This window comes from Epinephelus fuscoguttatus, linkage group LG6 (assembly GCF_011397635.1).
Source record: "Epinephelus fuscoguttatus linkage group LG6, E.fuscoguttatus.final_Chr_v1".
Taxonomy (NCBI): Eukaryota; Metazoa; Chordata; class Actinopteri; order Perciformes; family Serranidae; genus Epinephelus; species Epinephelus fuscoguttatus.
The window spans coordinates 6,206,321-6,229,286 of record NC_064757.1 but is presented as its reverse complement, the minus strand read 5'-3'; the positions used below and the strand labels follow the sequence as shown (position 1 = coordinate 6,229,286).

General features: G+C 40.1%; 1 protein-coding gene across 2 annotated transcripts; it reads left to right on the top strand.

Moving 5' to 3' along the window:
• Positions 1-350: 350 nt before the first annotated feature.
• On the top strand, positions 351-21,792 carry ccdc125 (coiled-coil domain containing 125). Of its 2 annotated transcripts, none has more exons than XM_049579352.1 (12): positions 351-539; positions 2,574-2,826; positions 5,150-5,208; positions 5,311-5,397; positions 6,278-6,355; positions 8,700-8,785; positions 8,894-8,976; positions 9,247-9,359; positions 12,988-13,092; positions 13,753-13,831; positions 14,818-14,924; positions 17,765-21,792. In XM_049579352.1, exons 2-12 carry the CDS (start codon positions 2,574-2,576, stop codon positions 18,149-18,151), a joined length of 1,437 nt encoding a protein of 478 aa, XP_049435309.1. In that variant the 5' UTR covers positions 351-539; the 3' UTR covers positions 18,152-21,792. The 2 variants fall into 2 exon arrangements, with proteins under 2 accessions (XP_049435309.1, XP_049435308.1); XM_049579351.1 differs by having other exon boundaries at positions 13,681-13,831.
• Positions 21,793-22,966: the final 1,174 nt, after the last annotated feature.

Genomic DNA, 22,966 nt, shown 5'->3' with positions numbered 1-22,966 from the left:
ACTCACTGATGCTGGAAGACACTAAACTACTTTCAACTTAAACTCAAGAAATGATTTGACCTTATAAACGGTTTTTAATATATGTTTATCCAGTAATTCATATGTACGCATTTAAGTTTGTGTTTGTCATAACTCAAAAAAAGTTTTATATCATACTCTGTTTTCTGTAGGTTAAATGCGGTGCATTAGCGTAGTTTTTATGTCGTTTATTTTTACGGAACGTTTTTAATTATTTATTATGTGCGTATTTCCAGCGCCGTACTTTGTTTTTGTATAAAAACTATCTGGAGTTTATTTTGAAAGTGACGACCGGATGTAGTTAGTGTCTGAGCTTGACGCAGCAGGTGGCATTCAGACTGCGCGACTGGCGGAGGAAGGACTCACCTCATAGTACCCTGGGTTCATATATTGAACTTGTTGGAGGTGTCTCTTCGTAGGTAACATTAAAGTAATATTTAACTAAACGTTGTTTTTGTCCGCGTGTCGCTGGAGGCTGTGAAGCACCGAGGAATATTTCGTTCACTGCTTCAGAGTCGCAGGTAAGAGGAAGTCGTTTACATAAAAAAAAAAAAACCCTCAAAACTTTAAGGGAACTTTTTTGTAACAAATATTGTAACGTGTATTTCAGGCTTTGTTTGTGCCTTTTTGTGTATTTTTGTTAAGTATTTTCATAAATAAATCGTCTAGATGTCATCTAGATGATCCATAGTCAGCAGGCCACGGGAGCACAGAGCTGAATTACTGAAACCAGTATCACTGTATGCAGAGTTTTCAATAGGACATGGCAAATGATAAGGGGTTAAAGGTATTAAAAGTAGCTTTTTTTTCCCTAAGGGTCACCATTCAAACAGGTCAGAAAACACTGACACCTCGCATAGATAATATTGGATATAATATTTTATACTCCAACAACCAGCTTTACAGTCAGTTGGACTTTTCACAAATACTCAAATGTAGCTTTTTACACAACCTGCCAGATTTCTGACACCCTGGTCATAAAGAGGGTTTTTAAGGGGTTTCAGTGATGACCAAAAAATTATAATTCACGTGATGTCTACAAAGCAGGGCTGTCAACATATCAGATTTTCTTGACACAAGTATAGTGCCTTAAAGATTTCACGATAATGATATTATCACAAAATCTATAGAAAATGTTATAGTGATATGATATCAGTCAAATTCATCTTTAACTTTGTGTGTGTTTTAATCTAAACTATATTGTAGTTATTTTCAAAGGGAGACTTTTTACACATGCTTAATAAATAAATACATATAAAACTAAAAACTAAATCAATACAAATGCTTGGTCAACCAAAGATAACCCTCTGTTCATTCCTTTAAGGGTCATTCTGACTGATGATGATAATCATAATTTTGTAATATTATGATACAATGTAACAGCGATATTTTGTGAGACAGTTATCATACCATGAAAATCTCATACTGTTGCAACCCTACACTCAAAATATGAATGTAGGGAGGTTGAGAGGGAGATAAAGATTCAATTCATTTATCAACTCATATATTTGTGAGTGGGGGGAGGTGGATTGGCTCTCATAACAGACCGAATTGGTGCAGATTTTAAAAAGCCCTGACACCCTCATCACTTGTCTGTGACAATCCCTCTCTGCCTGCCAGTGGACAAACTGAAGTCTCATATTTGTCAAAGTTTTGTTTTTATATTTGTATAACTATATTATTAATTTCTCTGTCGTACTTAAATTGGGATTCGTTGTTAAATTGATATTAAATTGTTTTAACTGTATCTATATTCTTGGGAGTTTATTGTTTTCCTTGGAATGTACATGAATGTATTACATTTGTTGTTATAGTTGCCCCCATATGCTGTTACAGTCACACGGGAGCAGATAACGTTTCTTGAAAAACATGTGATGACTGTTAGAATGCACAGACACAATTTACCTACATAAGAAAATATTTATATCCTAATAGTTTAAAAGGTTTTTGAGTAATGATACCAAAACCAAAAACTGTTACATTTGTTCCCGGTCTCCCCTACTGTGGTTTTAACTCCTCTATATGGTATAACAGTGTTAAGTTTGGTGGTGTAAGTATAGAAAGGACTGCGCTGTGATTTAGTGAAGCGCACAAAGTCAAAATGCAGAAAACATAGTGGTACAACATCGTGGTATCTAATCTATGAGTATTTTCAGCATTTGTAAACAACACAACATTCTGATGCCGCATGCTAATAAATAACTGAAACTAACTGAATACATGTTCTAGTGAAAAACGGCAGCTGAGTTGGTTGCAGTGACCCAAACCACAGCACTAAGTTAGTTCTTGTAGGAGTAATGACCTAATCCCTACAGTGTCCCAGACCATTAAGACACTGTTTATAGATGATATAACCACACAAAAACTTGGTGCTGTGATCTATTTTGATTTTGTGAAACTTAAAGGCTAGGGGGTAACTTAATACCAATAAAGCAAAATAAGGGATAAAATGCAAAGGAATTCCATCACACTTGTGTAAAAAAAATATATGTGGTTTGGCAATTTTAATAGATCCATACTATGGTGAATGTAATGTAAGGTCTGACTTGGAGCAGATGCAGGAGGTCAGTGAGGCCCACAGTCTGGATGATGACATGGTGGATGGAGATCTTGGTGACGGGATGGAAGTCAGAGCAGCGCCCAGCTCCATACGGATGAAGAGCCAGAGCTTTGCTGGTCTCACAGAGAGTCTGCTGTCCAGATCAGAGCTGCTCAGGAGTGGCAGCCATGCAGGAGAAGCAGCCTGGATCCCTGGACTGAAGGCTGCAGAGAGGCAGCAGAGAGCCCGCTGGAAGCTGCCGCGCTCCAGTAAGAACCTCTGTAAACTGTCCCTTCACTGTAACACAGGAGCTAAACAAGGATCAAATGGCAAGATAGGCGAGATACCATCAGATTACCTTATTTCACCTTCAATTGGAATTGCAGACTTTAGGGATGCACAACAATATTGGCATGTCATTGGTATCGGCCGATATTAGCTTTAAAATAAACAGTGAGTATCGACCAACATGCTTTTTCTTATTTTGCAAAATAAATGAATACCATCTCAATAAGAGTGTGCAGGTATAATATGATGCTAATTCTACTACAGAAGAGACTTGATGATCTCTAACATAAAGTGTGGAAAAGAAGTGGATATATCAATATTGGTATCAGTTATCAGTCAAATAAGTTGTTGTATATCAGCATATTGAATATTGGCAAAAAATCAAATATCGTGCATCCCTAGCAGACTTTATGACTTCTTGTCATTTTGCATAAATCAAAGTGTAATACACAATACACACTCTGAAGTTGTGTTAAAAACATCTGAAACAGTTTTGTATTTTGGTCTTGATTTATTAGGAAACTAGTCCTTAAACTGACTCTAGTGCTAATTGGACAGCTAGCATACAGTTAGGTTCAGTATGTTTGGAATTTTGTGAAATATTTGGGAATTGAGTTAGTTCATTAGGCAGAGTAAGTGAGGAGATTGGTAGGTTGTTCTGGCAATGCTGTTTCTGCAATGGCAATTGCTAATTTAGAAACTTGGCTTTCATATGAACACATAAGGAGGTTTTTCTGCCCAGATTTATTTCCTTCCTGTGCTAATTATATATAAACTACTGTTCAAAGAAGGGATGCACGATATTGTTTTTTCCCCCCGATATATCCGATATATAACAACTCATTTGGCCGATACTGATATCAATATATCCACTTTTTTCCCCACCTAATTTTAGAGATCAAGTCTCCTCTGTGGTGGAATTAACATCATATTATGCATGCATACTCCTAACGTGATGGCCCACCAGCAGATGGGGTCATGAAATACTAGCCTGGTTCCAGACCATAGACCCCGCCCACTCAACTGAGTAGGCTTGTATCTCTGGTCTGGCATACTGCAATGAATTTGCGATTTATCTCGTCCAAAAGATGGAAGGACCAATGAACGCCGGGGATAAAGGTGGGTCTAGCGATTAGCCAATCAGTGCCACACTGATGTCAAGCTGTGCACCGGTGGGTAACTGGTGAGGATAGCAACAATGGCGACTGCTACAGATCCTACAGACCGCATTAACGATGCTATCGAGGTATTTCGTGTTAATGGAGGACCAAATTAAGGAAGCTGCTAAACTGGATTTAACGGCGATGCAGCTGGGCGTGCACGACGACGGAGGCATTTTAAACGGGCAATGCTCGCTTGTTTTCGGCACCCCCAAGGCATGGATACTAATGACGTCAGATTCTGGGTGAGTCGTTGATCTCTACTGATTGGTTAGGGAAAAATCAAATTCCCTCCCCCTTGTAAATCGCCTTCAATGGAGGCAATGTCAGACTGAAGGTTCTGGGAGCTTCAGTCTGACACTCAGGCTAATGAAATACAACACTTTTCAATATATGTAATATATTAATTGTGTAAAATAAGAAAAAGCATGTTGGCCGATTCTGATTTATTTTATAGCCGATACCATCAATACAGATGAAGGGCTGATATTATTGTCCATCCCTAGTTTAGTTTGGAATCAGCTATTTTACTGATATTGTACCTCTTTTCTCCAATAGTAACGTATTTAAAAGAGATAAAAACTGTATAATTCAGTCACAAAATATATTATTGACATTTGAAATCGTTTGGGCCCCAAAAGAAGAAGAATGAAATGATTCAAATTCCATGTAGTTGATGTCTCCATAGTGTTACATGACAAGGAAGACTGCTGTGTGAACTTGGATTTTGAATTTATTTTCCAGCCCAGAAAAGCGTCATTGACCCTCAATCATTATTTAACCACAATGGTGCAACTGGGCTCTAATACTGAGTATTTTTTATTTATTTTTTTATCTCTGGTGAAATTCACTTACAATTTTGTGTGGCATCAGCTTATTAATAGCATTTTAAGCTAAACAAAGAAAAGCGTAAAATTTCCAGAAAGGTTAGTGTTGCCTTAATAAAATGAAACAGTTTTTCCCCAGTTATGTGAACAACTAACTTTATTCCAATCACAAGTTAAACCACAAACTCCAAACCCACGTGCTTAGCCTGTAACAACCTTTTGAAGCTCTTTGAAGATGTCACTTTGAAAAGGTGTCATTGTGCACAAACATTTTCTGTGACCTCTAAAGCTTGAGCATGCTTTGTGTGAATCATCAGGCTCCCTGGGTGACCTGTCCAAGGACGAGCTGAAAGACAGACTACAGGAAGCAGCTGAGGTAGGAAAAGTGAAGAAAAAAAGACAAAGAATAACTGACATAACTGTGTTGATTTAACTCCAGCCTGGCAGACTTTAACTGATGGCTCTGCTGTGTTGACAGGTGATAGATGTGTTATGCTGTGAGCTGGAGGTGGCACATCGTTACCTTGAAGGCAAATATGAAGCCCTGAAGATCTTACAGGGGAAGGTAGAGTAACTCGTTCATACCAAAGTACTGCATCTTCCTCTTCACTGTTCTAAAATTCAGCTGGATTCACAAGAGTGCCCAGACAGCCGATGAAGTCAGTATCCATCAAGAACGCTGCTTAGCAGGTGTCCTTGTTAGGCTACCTAATGGTAACAGTGGTTCTCAATGTTTTTCTCTTGTGACCCTTTAAAATTAAGGAAATTCCACTTGGGACCCTTTGTGTTGCTGCGGCTTTTAACCCCTTAAGACTGCTATTTTGTGACATAATATCTCCTTTAATCTCGCTCCATGTTTCCTGATGGTTTCTGCTGTTAACTGGTGAAGGCAAAAGGGCCAAAAATGCTGTTCGGAGGAACACTGAATAATGAGGCTTGTGAAGAAAAAGTTCTGTTAGAAATAATGGCCAAAGCTATTAAAGTAGTGTCCTACTTTAATAGCTTTGAAAAGGAAAAGGAAAGTGAAATTAATTTTTTTTCCCAGTTCTGGTCTCACGTCTCCTTGACATAAAGGATGGTGATATTTTGTGTTTTTCTTACTGCCAACACTTTCCTTTGCCTTACAGACAACTCTGGCTTTTTCAGTATAAAGTTGCTCAAAATGATATGCCTTCCAGTCCCTGATGGAGTTTAAAAAATTTGGTAAAAGAGTCATCTTTGGATGGTTCTACACATCTACTAGTCTCCCATCATATTATGTGTGAACATCAGTGACAAAGGCAGTGACACAGATCGTGAACACCAGTAATGTTTGAAACATCTTTGTCTTTGAAGTCTTAGAACAGTTTTTTTTTCAGAGAGAAGAGAGTAATACACTGAGGTGAAAACCTGTAGAGTCTTAACTTTGTTTAGCCAATGACTAAAAATTGCTCTTCTTCACGCAGGCCATTCTTGACAAAGCCACGAGTCACACTAAGAGTCTGCTGCAGAAGAGTGAGGCGAGGGCTAAAGCTCTGGAGAAGGTAAGTGTGAGTGCAGGCTGCTCAAATAAGGGCTTGGTCTGTTTGCTTTAACATTCTGCTCAACAGTCAGGAACTAACTGCTTTCTTCCTGTTTATCAAAGAGTAAAGGAAACACAATGACACAAGAAAAAGAAATGGTGCTATTTTACTAACTATTTTTCGACCAGTTTACACACACACACACACACACACACACACACACACACACACACATATATATATACATACATACTAAAATAAACATACATACATACATACATATAAATATATATATATATAGATATATATATATATATATCTTACTATATAATGACGAATACTCTGTCTGTAGGTGTGGGTGTGTCTGTGTCTGTTCCATGTTTTTCTCCTCACTGACTTGGTCAATCCATGTGAAATTTGGCACAGTGGTAGAGGGTCATGGGAGGATGCGAATGAAGCAATATGACATCAATTGGCCAAAGGGCGGCGCTATAGCAACCGATTGAAATTGCAAACTTTGAATGGGCATATCTCATGCCCCGTATGTCGTAGAGACATGAAACTTTGCACAGAGATGCCTCTCCTCACGAGGAACAAATTTGCCTCAAGAACCCATAACTTCCGGTTTTAGAGATTTTCCGCCATTTTGAATTTTTTGAAAAACACTTAAAATTGATTTCTTAGGAATATTGACTGATCTGCATGAAACTCGTTGATCATAATCTAGGGACTAATATCTAAAGTTCCCTCTTGGCAAAAGTTGGAAAACTTACTAAAACTGAGCTTCTATAAGGCAATGAATATTGTGGAGGGCGTGGCTCATCACATAAAGGTGTATAACATCTCAAGGGTTTCACCGATCAACACGCAACTTTGTAGGCATATGACCACACATAATCTGAGGGGACCCCTCCATCATTGACCCCATCAAACAAAATGGGGGCGCTACAGAGCTAATTTCCTATCTAGGCCTAACCACCATATCGATTTTACTAAACTTGGTAGATATGTAGAACAGGACGCCTCAAGGTGACTGGAGAAATTTAACTCTAATTGGCAACTGGGTGGCGCTATAACAACAGAAAAATGCTTCAAAATGGCTAAAATGCAACTGATCGCTGTGGCTCCCCCTGTGGCCCAATGTTTTGTTTTTTTCCTTCTAATTTTTAGTATGACTAAGTCATGGTATGGACCTGCATTTTGTAAAGGATGGTGGATAACATAAAGTTAGTGTGGGTGAATTGAGCCATGCTTAGAGAACAGAGGCCATATAAAGATTTTATTATAGTAAAGTTTGGGGACTTTATCTTGGGGCTTGCATATCCATTAGGGCTGCTCGATTATGGAAAAAATAATAATCACGATTATTTTGATCAAAATTGAATTCACGATTATGCAAATGATTATGCGGCGCACGTGGACGGCATGTCATTTCTGTCTCTACATGCCCGTTTAAAATTATCCTCTGCTCTCTCTCTATTGCGCACGGCGGAGTTTGGCCCTGATGCACATACACACACACACACACACACACACACACGTACACACACACACGTGCGCACACACACACACGTGCGCACACACACACACACACACACACACACACACACACACACACACACAGACCAACCTCTCTCGCTCTCCCTCTGCCATTTTCCGCACATTTTTTTTTAAATCTTCCTCGATCACCTGCCCCTCGCATTACTCGTACTTCACCTACTTGACTGGCTCATGGATTGAAAAGGGGAGAGGAGGGGGAGGTATTGCAACGCAAGACGAGAGTAAACTGACAAGAAGCGCATAATTGTTTTATGTCGATAATTTTGTTTTCATAATCGTTGGAAGCCCAAATCGTAATCTAGATAAAAAATCGATTAATCGAGCAGCCCTAATATCCATCCATCCATCCATTTTCTAACCGCTTATGCTCTTGAGGGTTGTGGGGGGGGCTGGAGCCTATCCCAGCTGACATTGGGCGAGAGGCGGGGTACACCCTGAAAAGGTCACCAGACTATCACAGGGCTGACACATAGAGACAGACAACCATTCACACTCACATTCACACCTACGGACAATTTAGAGTCACCATTTAACCTATCCCCAATCTGTATGTCTTTGGACTGTGGGAGGAAGCCGGAGTACCCGGAGAAAACCCACGCTGACACGGGCAGAACATGCAAACTCAGAAGGGCTCCCTCCTGGGATTGAACCAGGAACCCTTTTGCTGTGAGGCGACAGTGCTAACCACGACATCACCGTGCTGCTGGGCTTGCATATAAACTTGTATATAAAACTAGAGGCATGCGACTTGGTGTTATGTAATATAGGAGTCATAATTCAAATATGTTGCTACCATTTCTTTCAGGAGGTGAACAGCCTGCAGTGGGAACTCAGCTTCAGCCAGGTCCAGATGAAGAAGTCTCAGCAATCCTGGGAGCAGAAATACAACAGGTTCAGATTTACACCACACAACACTCATGTCTGTGCTATTTTGATTGGTTTGTATTGTAACTTTATTGTTGTTGTTGCTGTTGTTGTTGTTGTTGTTGTTGTAATCAGAATGTTGAGTGAGAACAAGACTCTGACTGACAACCTGGAGGAAAGAGAGAGGGAGATCCAGCAGCTCCGGACGGAGAATTCCGGTAAGTACTGAATAATGTAGAATCATTTTAGGTGATCTAGACATGTCTCCACCTGTGAAGTCAAGTAGATCTGTCTGTCAGTGTGTGGAGTCACTAAACCTCATGCAGTTCAACCCTTAGTGTGTGACCCCAACTCACCAACACTCAGAATTTGCATCTAAATAACCGATCACATAGTCCCTGCGTCCACTTAAAAGATTTTTCCACAGCTGTCAGCTGCATCTGTGTGTGTGTGTGTGTGTGTGTGTGTGTGTGTGTGTGTTTTTGTAGCCCGGAGTCGACAGTGCATGGAACTTCTCTCCATGTTGAGTGTGAAGGAGCAGAGAGCTTACCAAGGAACCAAACCTCAGTACAGCCCAGAGAGAGATGCAAGTGTTCTGGAGGTGAGAGAGCACCAATCATGTTACAGAGAGAGAGAAAGGGGGGGGGGTCTTAGATTCAGTTCAGTTATGTCCTTTCAAAGCGACTCTCAGCAGCATGTTTAGCAGGGTAATTTTTACACTACATCATGAAAAAGTTTTTTTATTTTTGTATGTCGTTTATTTAAAGTTTTTCAATTTAGCATTAACATCACAACCTATTCCCTCCAAAAAAACAAACAAATAAGCAAACAAAGAATTCAATAGAAAGACTCATCTCACAAAAACAATGAAATTTTTTTTAAATCTATTTTGTGAGTCTCTTGTCACTAAGATATCCCAACAATTGTGCCTGGACATTTCTTTTAGTTTACGATGGAGCCAGTTCAGAGATTAAAGTGAGTCCACAGTTGATAAAGGTTATGTTTCTATATACTCAATGAAAGTCTGCCAAATCTGTAAAAAGGCATCATGTCTGTTTTTCAGGACATAGATAATCTTCTCTAGAGGCATACAAATCATAATTTCTGATGTCCACTTTGATGTAGAGATGGGGGAATCTGACTTACAGGTAAATGCAATACACTTCCTAGAAACAACAGGAGCTATAAATAAATCAATAATTTTCCTGTAGCTTTGATTCATTTCAAATTGTTAACATTTCCAAGGAGAAAAAGTGCTGGTTCTGATGGAATTGATTAATTTTAGTGAGTATGTCACACAAATCATACCAAAATGTTGTAGTGTAACATGATGAAAACTTGATGCACGCTCTGTGTGATCATGTCAAATGTGAATGTTCTTCAGTGTTTTGCGGTGTAACTGCGGGGCCAGAGGAACCTCCCAGGGTGCCACAGGGCAAAAAGAAGCAGTTAGTCCAGTTCCTCATTTATTTTTGTCGAGAGTTCTTGGAGAGTTGATAAACTGTACAGTTTTGGAATAGTAAAACATAAGAAATATAGAAACTAATCTTTCTATTTTTTATGCCTCTGCGCTGTCCATTCGTATGTAAGTCCTATTCTTGTGAACGTGATATCTCAAGAACGCTGTGAGGGAATTTCTTCAAATTTGGCACAAACACTAACTTGGACTCAGGGATGACCTGATTCGATTTTGGTGATCAACGGTCAAAGGTCAAGGTCAGCATGACCTTGCATTCATCTCATCCGTATGATGAGATAGATGATTACGATTGGTATGAACTCAATCCTGCAATCACTGGTCAGTTATCAACTACGCTATTTTATCGACTCATCAAACTTAGTTCAGCCACAACAGTCTGGATTTCACCCAGGTCACAGCACAGTTACAGCTGCAGTTTCAGTCATAGATAACATTGTTTCCTCCCTGGATAATAAACAGTTTTGTGCTGCTCTTTTCATTGACCTCTCAAAAGCATTCAATACTGTTGATCATAAATTTCTTCTTCATAAATTACAGTCCATAGGCTTAGATATTTCTTCACTTAACTGGTTCCACTCTTACCTCACTGACAGAACTCAGACTGTTGTTGCTGATGATGCTCAATCAAGTCCACTCACTATCAGAAACGGGGTGCCACAGGGCTCTATCCTTGGACCATTGCTATTTACATTATACATTAATAACATAATTCTCCCGAATCAATATTTTAATGTCCACTTTTTTACTGATGATTGTATCATATATGCCCCCGGTTCTACCCCATCCCAAGCCCTGACTCATCTACAGACTGCCTTTGATGCCCTACAATTATCCCTCCATAACCACAGACTAGTTTTAAATGCAGAAAAAACTAAATACTTGGTATTCTCCACTTCCACCACTAGTGACTCTGGCTATCCTGCCATCAAGACCTTAAATGGCACCCACAATACTCTCACTGACTCATACAAATACTTGGAATTTGGCTTGACAGCAATTTATCATTCAAGATTCACATTCAACAGTTAACTCAAAAACTAAAAATCAAATTAGGCTTCTTGAACTGGATCAAAGCCTGTCTGTCTCCCTCCGACCGAAAAATCATTGTATTGTCAACCTTCATGTCTGTCCTTGATTATGGTGACATCTTGTAATCTTGTACTAACACACTGCCCCATCAACTCTTCAGCAGTTAAACCCTGTGTATCACAGTGCATTACGCTTCATTACTAATGACAATTTTCGCACTCATCATTGTACTCTGTATCAAAAGGTTGGTTGGACTTCACTGCAGTCTAGTAGAAGTATCCATCTCATGTTATTCATCTACAAAGCTCTACTGCTGAAACTTGCGAATGACCTCACATCTCTTCTCTCATTTAAATCCAGTAACTACAGAACACGATCCAGTAAATATCTAACCTTAGATTCCATATACATGTACTAATGTTGGCAGAACTGGTTTCAGATATTATGCTCCCTTTAAATGGAATGAACTGCAATCTGCCCTTAAACTTGAGACATTCATTCATCTTGGAGATTTTAAATCTTTGTTGTCTGATGTTTACTATGATTGTTGTAACTGTTTCTGCTAATTCCTTTTATATCTTGTTGTTTTGTTTGTTGTGTGTTGTTTTGTCTGCTGATTGTGAATGTTCCTTGTTCGCAGGTCTCTCTTGTAAAAGAGATCTTGATCTCAGTGAAACTGCCTGATAAAATAAAGATTAAATAAAAAATAAAAATTCACACCTGGACCCATCTAACCTTAATGACACACAAGACAGCTGGGTGGGTCAATGACTCATACGTGACCTTAACGAGTCTGAAACTCAGAGCTCACATGTGACCACAACAACTCTGTAAGGGTTCACACCCACACAGTTTAAAAGCCTGCGACTCATCATCAGTCAGTTAGAACTGAAGTTCTAACTGAAGTTTCTGAACTCTTGGATGGGCGGCAAAATGTCTTCAAGAAACTCAAGCAAGTCCAGTTCCCAAAATGAAGCACTTGCCATTCTCAGGCTCAACTATGTCTCACGGTTGCGGCAATTTTGGTGTTGATACCATAACAGATTTAGTGCAAAATGAAACCATTGTTGACCACTCAAGAATCAATAAAATGGTCACAAATCCTTCCAAAATACCACATTAAGACACAAAGACCATAGAAAAGAAATGCTGTCATTTGGTATCAAAACTTGTGACATTTGGAGAGTTCTGTAGGAACTGCATTTTTCAGTGATTGGATGACAAGCAACTGCTAAGAAACCCCCTTGTTATAAATACACTTGTGATAGCCATCCTCCCTCTGAATGCCCAACATCTCTAGTTTATGGCTGTAAAGTTTTATGAGGCTGTGATTATCCTAGGGGTTACAGTAGGTCATTTTATACAGTGAGGTAAATGCTTAAAAATGGTCTCACTCCAGTGACATTCACCAGATTCTATCTTTAATGTGTTGCAGATGGCCACCAGAGAGACACAAATGGAAAGATTGGATTTAGGGTTTGTGGCCAGTCACAGGTCATTTCAGAAAGAGGGCATTCATATTGGCTTAGAATCTGCAAATGCAGAAAGTTACTATGCCAGCATTGGCACAACTGCCTATACTTTCACTGTAGTAAAAACTTAAAAAAAAAAAACTGCCATGAGGTTTCATACAAAGGGTCTTTGTTTTACTTGAGAATAGTTTCTGAGTAACTTGTACTACAGAGTGAGTACTAGTCTCCATCTTCTCTGTGTTTTGCAGCTGGCAGTGTTGGGTGCCTGCAGGTGTCTTGGTGTTGCTGAAGCTTGTCCGTGCAGTCGGACTGCTGCTGCCAGCAGGAAGCAGCTCTTCCAGCTACAACAGGAGGTAAACTACATCTACCCACTCCACCTGTCCCAAGCTCCATGTTTTTCTTCTTTTTCTCTCTCAAACTACTAATGCTGTTCATTAGATCATAAGAAAACATCAGCCATTGTTGCAGTATTGGTTTGTCTGTTGTATTAAATACTATTTTGTCCTTGTAGGGTTTCAAACCAACCTCCTGACAACCAGTGCTGAAAAAAGCGTGAATCTGTTTTTAGATTCAGAGTTAACTTTGGGAAATGTTGGCCAACTTCACTGTCACTGTCATTGCTCTTGTGAAGCATTTGCACAAGACAATTTCAGGTTTTTTTTTTTTTTTTAAATTTTGTCTTTTTCTAAACTTAAAATAAGGTTGACCTGCAGTCTAGACAGACAGAAAATGGATTTTTGACATAACTGCATAGTCTCATATTTAAGGAGAGGGCTCAAATAGGGACATTACTCCCCTAGAATCTCCAGAGCAGGGTGATATATAGGTATGAGGAGAGGGAAAGCTGAGTGGCTCAGTTTCAGAGTCAACGCGCGCGCGCGCGTGTGTGTGTGTGTGTGTGTGTGTGTGTGTGTGTGTGTTTGTGTGTGTGTGTTTTCCAGTTGGATGCTCAGCGTGCCAGGAGAGAAGAGGCGTTGATGGTTGCTGATGCTTTTCGTATTGCCTTTGAACAGCAGCTGAGGAAACGCAGTGAGCACTTCCTGCTGCTGGCTGAAGCCAACATCCTAAAAACCCATCACTGCAAGGCTGAAGGCAAGTGTGCTATCAGCTCAGTGTGCTATATGAGATCACAGAGGATGGTTAGGTCCTCCCTCAGGTGGTTTGTTCTGCTCATAGTCTATGAATTTCTAAAAGTGACACAAGGACCTGTACCCATACACTTTTGAGGTGTAGATATGTATAGATTTAGTTCATTACTGCTGTCATACACTGACCAGTATTAATATATTGGTCTGACACTGGACGAGCACATGTCATTTAAAAAAGCTGTCAGTGTTCTAGCTAAGTCATCGGGTTTAGTGCTGGGATCTGTACTGAACAAAGTTAAAGAATGTGGCAACCTAGGATTCCATACTTACAAAGAACTATATAATTCATGTGTGTGTCAATTCAGTGTTTACTGGATGTCCATAAAATAACTTCAGTTTTGGCCATTATTGGAGATGTGGGGTGTGAACTTCCAAACATCAGATATAAATGTCAAATGCTCCGGTTTTGGAATAGACTTGTGAAGATGTCCGATCAGAGATTCACTATAAAGATATTTATTTGGGACATCTGCCACTGTCATCTCTGGGCTAATGAGTTGAAATCTTTATTTTATTTGAATAACTTGTCATTTATTTTCATGGTAATCTGTGACATCCAGGAGATTAGGAGTAAAATGTTTCTCATGTTTAGAGAAAAATTGTCTGTTGACAAATGGTATGAAGGAAAACTATGAACTCAGTGTCTTATAAAAAATTGCTGGCTTATGTGAAGTATAATCTAAACAAAGGACAAAGATCTGTATTGTGCACAGTTGCACTGAGTGATGTTACCATTAGCCTTCAGGACTGGAAGGTTTAATCCCACCCCAAAGGAGGACAGGGTGCTTCTCAAACAGGAGTCCATACTGTTTCCCTGTCACAGCCAGGGATTTACTGTCTAACACTCACTGATTTCCCCAAGAAGCTGTAAATAATTCTTGATTTCAGTGCCTTATAGTCTCCATTTATTGAAACCGTTTTTCCTTCCAGTTGCTAACAGGAGTCCTTTGCTCAGTGTAAGCCAGAGGTTGAGAGGATTATTGCCTTCCAAGATGCCTGATGATCTTTTAGAGACTCTCTACAGACTGCTGGACTTGGTGAGTATCTTCTTTAACATCTGCAGGCCTGTTATCTCAAGATCACAGAGACTGTATGAAACTTGAGGATGTCCTTATGTTTTATTACAGTGTTTGACCCTCTGCAATGTCATTCTTTTCATCATGTCAACCCCCTTCCAGTTCCATGTCAATGCTAACGCCAGGGCCACACTGCCAGCAAAGTGCTGCGAAGCACAGCGCACCGAAATTCTCGCCCGTTCACACCAGCCGCGCATTTCTCCATGCCGGTCGACAAGCGCTTCTGTTCCCAGCTGTTGTCTCCGTCATATTTGGGGCTGTTTTTCCATCATGGGTATCTCTCTCTGTTTGCGTGTGTGTGCCCCAACCCCCACCCTGTGGTCTCTTCTTATCGCAGCCAACTATTTATTCCGCCGGTCTACATCCTTTGGGATGGAATAAAACTGCAGTCTGGGGTTTCTTTGTCGAATGGTATCACAGCCAACAGCACAACATATTCCTGGCATCCTTAAAGTAACATACATTTTCGGTTTCTCGCTATATTTTCCTCCTACTCTACTTGTTTTGGTAACGTGACAATGCTGTGACTGCTGTGAGCAGACCCAAATACGGCGGCGTGAAAACACTGTGACGTCATGTGGTCTTGATGAATAGCCGGCCCACACTCACTCTCTCTCTCTCTCTCTCTCTCTCTCTCTCTTTCTTTCTCTTTCTCTTTCTCTCTCTCTCTCTCTCTTTCTTGTGTGTGTGTGTGTGTGTGTGTGTGTGTGTGTTCATCTCTCTCGTGCTCTGTTTAGATACCACTGGTTAAAATGTATAGCCTATATTCCTGCCCGGCTTGACACATTTGCTCGTGGCTCACGCAGAAAATAGACCAGACGCCGAAACAGTCACTGCAGCGCCAGCCACGGAGCTGCACAGTGCGGCCGGTGTGGATGACACAATCGGTTAACATGGGCGCCGAAAGGAAACTGGCTTCACTTCTCGGCGCTTCAAGGCTATTCCGCGTGCTTCCGCGTCTGGTGTGGCCCTGGCGTAAGGCCTCAGTCGGCTTTAAATAAACTAGTTCATACCACATGATGTCTGTCTAAAGTCAGGAGTCTTTCAAACTGTTCTGAATGGCCACATGTGGATTCAGGAAGGAAAGCCTGTCAGAGGGGAGGGCTTGTTAACAGACAGAAGGGTGGACAGGACAAGCAGTTTCCAGCTGTTCTACTTCCTCTGCTTCCTCTTCAACCACCTAATTTTACTGAGCACTCCAACATCCATACTACCATACTATTTAGTATGCCAGAAAAAGGTTTGATATGTACCAGTACATAGTATGTCAAATGAAGCATGCCAAAAATACCAGGATGTCTAACCTGTGTAACAGCAACAACAAAAAGTTTGGTTGAAACAGCACACAGTGGTGTTGATACATTGGTCTGTTTGTATGATTAAAGGCTGTAAACTGATCATTGGCTTCAGTCCTTTCTTCTCCCTTGGCAGCAACAGAAAGTTTGCAGATCCAGCAGGGAGTCAGGGCTGCTGTCCGCTTTCCTCCCGGCAAGGTGGTCTGTAGTGGTGAGGAGTGAGGTGAAGGACATACTGTGATTTAAGGCTCTAGCTAACGTCAGCTACATAAATGTGAACTTGAAGCTGCAGACATGAGCCTTTAGCTCCGGTTAGCAGAAGGCTAAACTATTAGCAACATTTTATCTCAATCTCTGAAACCCCGAACTGATATTGACAAGTGTTTTGTTCTGTTTATTGTTAGTTTTGACGATCTTTTAGATTCTTTTTGATAAGTCTGTCCTCCTTTTCAGAGTTGCTTTGCAGTGTAGGGAGTTGCTGCCAATGTTGGAATAGTAACTTTCTCTGTAGAATTCTCCACCATTGAATCAGGCTTTTACCATCTGAAGGGACGTACACACTCATCTGCATTTGTAGAACAGCCAATAGGAATGGCCTGTCTCTGAAATGACCTGTGATTGGCCAAAGTCTCCTGCCGTGGACTAGATTTTCTAAAGCCTGAAAACAGAGCCAAGAGGAGGGGCAGAAGTCTACTTTTCTCTCAGTCAATTTGAATTACAACATGTTCAAAGTCCATTATGGGATTTTTGTCCAGTGATGACTTGATGAAACTGCCTACTCCAGCTTTAACTGATAATAGAGAATCTATCAAGTGAGAAATAATGGGACAAATTGATCCCTTGCAGTTTTTAATGGAACATTAGTGAGGGCTCGATCCTCCAGCCTATATGGAAAGGTAATGGTGCACCATGATGAGGAATGATGAGAGAGAATCCATATCAACAGTGACCGTAAAACAGAACTCCAAGCATGCAGTTTAAAGATGTGAGAAGTGAGAGTCTGTGGAGTGTCAATGCTCTAACTGGGGTTTACTTGTCAGCCTCTTTTTATATTTTTTTGCTGGTATGCAAAGAAATCCTAGAACTAACACATGCAACACAAGAAAGAGCATTCAAATTAAGAAGAAAATAAAGTTGGAAAACCACTGGAGAAATATATTTCAGTTTAAAAGTCAGCTTTTTATGGTTATTGTAGCCATCATTAGCATCTTTGCTCATCTTTAAGTGGACCGATGATTAATCTGAATACAGGGCATCCTGAATTCTCGAATGCTTCAGTAACTTGTTATTCATTCATTTGTTCATGATCTAAAACATAATTTCTGCCTTACCTTATGCATAAACTCTACACCCAGTTTTAGACTAATCTTTGCTGTTCTGCAGCTTGTGGAGTAGATGGCGCTAAAGCTCGCTAAAGTTCCTCATGTAAGAGTCATCAGTAAGACTGTTTTTGTCTCCAGAGAGAATGATTTTTCTCCTTCATTAATGCTGTGTTTCCTGTTGTAGCTGAATGACAAAGAGGAGGCCCTGGCCCACCAGAGGAAGGTGAGCATCATGTTAGCCCACAGTGCTGAGGAGCTGCAGAGACAGTTGCATCTAGATTCACAATGCTGCCCATCAGACCCATCAGACAACCAGAGCCAGTGTCAGCAAACATCTCATACATCAGAGTCTCAGCTACAACCACAAGTCTCGTCAGAGTCCAACATCCAAGCACAGCAACAACTAGTTCCACCAGATTCTCCACTTCAGCCAGGACAAACATCATGTCTGTCAGAGTCCAGGACTGAACCTCAGGAGCTGTCAGACACAACACAGTCCAATATCCAGCTGCTGTCCAACCATGAGAGCAACGAGCCTGAAATCCAACAATCAGACCAAACAGAGTCCTGATCCACCCAAAGGATCAATCAGACTCCACACCTCAGCTACAGACGCAGCAGTCAGGATTTGAGAACATGGGAAGATGCAGATGTCTTATCTGTGATGTCACACAGGCTGTATTTGAAGGAAGGGTGTGAAATTGTATGATTTGACCTGACTGCTCACTGTTGTTGTCCCATCAGCTGCTGGATGGAAAACACCAAACTGTTGTCCTTTAGAGAGGAAGGGTAGCAGTGCTGAGGCTGTGATGTCCAACCCCACACACACCTTTACCACATCTCTCAAACACACTTTTTACTACTAGATTTACATCTGGAAAAGCATATGAAGGTGTGAATGTCTATTATCATTTTCCCAGACCTTGTGAAGAACATCTCAGGTGTTACTGATATAAAGCATAGTTCTGTTCGGTCTTTGAAGTGGAAAAAAGCATTTAGCTGGAATAGTTGAAAAGAAAATTGTCAACAGTTTCAATGTTTTTCACTTTGAAAATCAAAAACAGAAACCACTGACAGTTTGTCCAGTCATGAGTGACTAGTGTAAGAGTAGGAAGGGTCTTTGTTGGTGTCTGAGCTCAGGAGAGAAATGCCAATCAGCATATTTGCTCCATGCAGATGCCTGTCATGTTTTACCAGAACATAGTGAGAGAAATCACTGGTTTGCAGTCTTTGGCAAACAGTTTGAAAAAACTTACTGTCTGTGTTTAAGTTTCAAAGAACATTGTAGGGAGGAGGGGTAGGTAGATGGGTTAATAAAATGTGACATGACTTCATTGATCTTTTCCTATACCTGCCTACCTCAACCAATCACACATGCATTGTAGTTTCTCCTTAATTGTCACATTGGCCTCTACAGACAGACATGCCCACTGCTGCACACATAACAGTAGAGTATAACTTGCACGTGCAAGCCCTATTCCATTGTTAATGTGTATTTTATGTGACAGAAGAAGTACAGGATTGGTGATTTATTTTGAGAGCTAACTTGTATGTTAACAATCAAAGAAGCTAACACAATGGCTGACTTGCTGTGACTCACTTGTTTTCAGTCTGATAAAGATCCAGTGCGTATTCAGGGGTTCACAGGGATATATTGGCAGAAATGGAATATACTAAGTATGTTTTATGTTTTGTAGCACGGAAGTGCAGTGGTTAGCATTGTGGCATCACAGTAAGAGGGTTCCTGGTTCAAACCTGGGGGTTCAAACCCCGTGGTGGGGGACCCCCTCTGTGCGGAGTTTGCATGATCTCCCCATGTTAGCGTGGGTTTCCTTAAGGTACTCCAGCTTCCTCCCACAGTCCAAGAAATGCAGGTTAATTGGTGACTCCAAATTGCCTGTAGGTGTGAATGAGTGTGAATGGTTGTCTGTTTCTATGTGTCAGCCCTGTGATATTCTGGCAACCTGTACAGGGTGTACCCCACCTCTCACCCAGTGTCAGCTGAGATAGGCTCCAGCCCCCCCATGACCCCCAACAAGATAAGTGGTTATGGAAAATGAATGAATGAATGAAGTATATTTTCTTTAGTGTATGATCACCTGAAAATAAGAATTGTTTTGTTTTCGTTACTTTAGAATGAGCCGTTTATATCTGCATAGGAAGCAGGTCCTCATCCACAGAGTCTGCCATGTTGCACCGTCATGTCTCCACAGTAGCTCAGAACGGACAAACGAAACACTGGCTCTAGATAATGACATTCATGTTTTTGCATGAGTTAGAAGCTTCTCCCTGACAAGCAGCGTTAGAGTAACACTGATTTTTTAAACACGAGACAGCTTTATTCAGTGTTTTTACCAGTTTAAATTCCTGAGTGCATTGTATTGGAGAGGAAGAGACCTCTGCAGATAATTCGGCTTATGGTAAAAACCTACTCAACTTCTGGATTAGAAATAAAGTGAGCACATATTAGCAGGGCTGGGCGAACAGCCCATCTGCTACATGCCAAACAATTTTGAAGAAACACTGATTTATGAGGTGAGACTCCTTTATACAGTGTTTTCACCAGTTTAAATCACCTGGTCTTTTTTTTTTTTTAAGAGAAAGAGACCTTTGTGGATAATCCAGCTTCTTGTAAAAACCTGAACAATGAACACTGTAGAAATTATAGCAAGGAGTTTCAGCAGGTTGCAATCTGCAATCCTCACCACTAGATGCTACTAAATGCCCCTAAATCTTACACACTGGACCTTTAAGTACAGTATATGTTATTTTATTTTCACCTGTGTATCACCCTGTACCTTTTTACTTCATTTTTTTAAGAATGATATCTTATGCTTTCATTTTGAAATGCAGATGGAGATTCTGGAAGCCTTAAAAATGGTGAACAAGGTTCTCAATGCAACAGACAGTCACCCATTCTGTGCTGTTAATAATTTTATGCATTCCATGATATTTTTAACTTTAAGTTATTGTGCAAGCATTTGAACTCAAGCAGCTATAATAATATGACCATATAAGATGATAACTCTTTAGATCATATCTATCCTGCTATTTCAGCTTTTGACTGGGAGCTGATAAGATCTTACCTTACTTAGTATGTAGTTGAAAAATTCAGTATGTTCAGTTTGGATGATTTCATGAAATGTGTGGATATGCAATGCACCTACATGTCCAAATTCAACTGGAGAAACTGGAAGCAACTCAGGTTTGGTGTTTTCACTGGACTGATTAATCAGGTCACATGTAATGGAGAATCATGAGATAATGTGAATATACAAAGTTAGTGATAGTTACACCCCTGGGGCTGTATTCACAAAGCTTCCTTGTTCTAAGAGTTACTTCTAGTGACGACATTCTAAGAAGATTCTTAGAATTGTGACGTTTTCTTAGAATTTCCCCTCAAAGTCAAGACTAGATCTTTGTAAAGAAAAAAGTTATTCACAGAGCACCTTAGACCTTAAAAGAGTTCCTATGATGAAAAACTGTTAGGTGCAGAGAGGAGAACTTTTAAGAGGTTAAAGAGTTTCTTAAGCAGAGGAGAAAATAGTGAAAAGACAAAGAGGCTGGAAAAATATTCTCCAAATACAGGATGTGAGTAACAACATTAACAATCTCAACACACAGTCAGCAGTTCATTTCATTTCCACTGGGTGTCCACACCTTGCAGGCTCACAAAGGGGCATGTCGGTGACAACCAATCACACCTGTATAAAGAATGCATCATACCTAGCAACAGGGTCAACCACACCTCTCCACTTAGGTAAAAGTTTCTGTCTCCTCCTTGCTAAGAGTTACCCTGAGAATTTTCCTAAATCAATTCAAAACTAGGACTCCTTACTATAAACTTTCCGGCTAAGTTAGGAGCTCTCTGAGAGTATTCTCAGAATGTTTGTAAATATAGCCCCTGACCTCTATGGCAAAATTATGGCATAATGAGAATCATGTATTTATGTTTTTGGAAAAACTCCTGTCACAAGTCTCTTTGTAACACACAAATGAAACATTATCATCCAGTTGATCTAAAACAAAATGTAATTACATGAACACAGATGCTTTAGTGTGCAAATATTGGCAAGCATTAGTGATCAAAGAATTATTAGAGTGTGTATGCATAATGGTATTGTTATTGTTAACAGAGGTTCTTTACAGTTTTTTTAACAGCTTGTATAGTGATATGAGACATGAACCTACAATGCATTTAGAAAATAAAACGGTGAAACTTGAAGATGTGTGTCCTTTGACATCTACACTTTCTTATTGATGTATATGACTGTAACATGTTGCCAAGCTGTTGCTGTTGTTTTGTTATTTCTCTTAAGTGAAATGATTTTCAAAAATTTGTCTACCTAATGGCATTGGTAAGTCATCTGAAGTCAAAATTCAGTTCCATTTTATTTTATTTTTATTTACCCAGGAAGTCCCATTAGGATTGAAAACGTCTTTTACAAGAGAGACCTGGCCAAGGTAGAAGCCAATCACAACACACTAAAAAGCAACAAATACAGTATAGCATACAAAAATCCACAATTCACATTCCTTATGGTGCCCTTAAAGTCAATTATGGATTTAAGTGTTTGTAATTTTTAGATCTTTCTGAAGATTGTTCCATGCCCATAGTGCATACCGTAAAACTTCAATTAAAAGCCTGGTTCCAATTAAACACCCAGTCCCTTTTAGTAGCCCAGTGTGGCCATACATTTTGACAAATAAAGGTCTGTCTCAATGAGATCCCAAGCATTTAATTTTTTATAGTTCATTGGTTGCATGAAACCAGGGGCCTATTCACAAAGCTTCCTAGTACAAAGAGTTGCTCCTAGTGACAAAATTATAGGAAAATTCTTAGAATTGTGATGTTTTCTTAGAATTTCCCCTTAGAGTTAAGACTAGATCCTGGTAAAGCTTAAAGTTATTCACAGAGCATTTTAGACCTTAAAAGAGCTCCTAAGGTGAAAAACTGATTGGAGTAGAGGCTTAAGAGTTTCTTAATCAGAGGAGAAAATGGCAGAAAGACAAAGAGGTAGGAGAAATATTCTCCAAACACTGGATGGAATGAATGAATGAAATGCTACAGATTTGATCATGCAGGGATATAATGTGTGGTTGATCTCATTAGGGGTACACACACATTTGCCACCCAATGCAATAACGCCATGCAGCAGTGATGACCTGGGTCTGTCTAAACCTTCCATCAGTGATCACACGAACAATGACAACCCTTTAACAGTCAGCAATTCATTTCATTTCCACTGGGTGTCCTCACCCTGCAGGCTCACAAAGGGGCGTGTATTTGACAACCAATCACACTTGTTTAAAGAATGCATCATACCTAGCAAGGGGATCAACCACACCTCCTCACCAAGGTTAAAGTTTCTGTCTCTTGCTCAGA

Coding starts and splice junctions, on each gene's coding strand:
- ccdc125 (XM_049579351.1), top strand. CDS start 2,574: ATGCAGGAGGTCAGTGAGGCCCACAGTCTGGATGATGACATGGTGGAT. Junction 6,356..8,699: donor GGGCTAAAGCTCTGGAGAAG/GTAAGTGTGAGT, acceptor CATTTCTTTCAG/GAGGTGAACAGCCTGCAGTG. Junction 8,786..8,893: donor TGGGAGCAGAAATACAACAG/GTTCAGATTTAC, acceptor TGTTGTAATCAG/AATGTTGAGTGAGAACAAGA.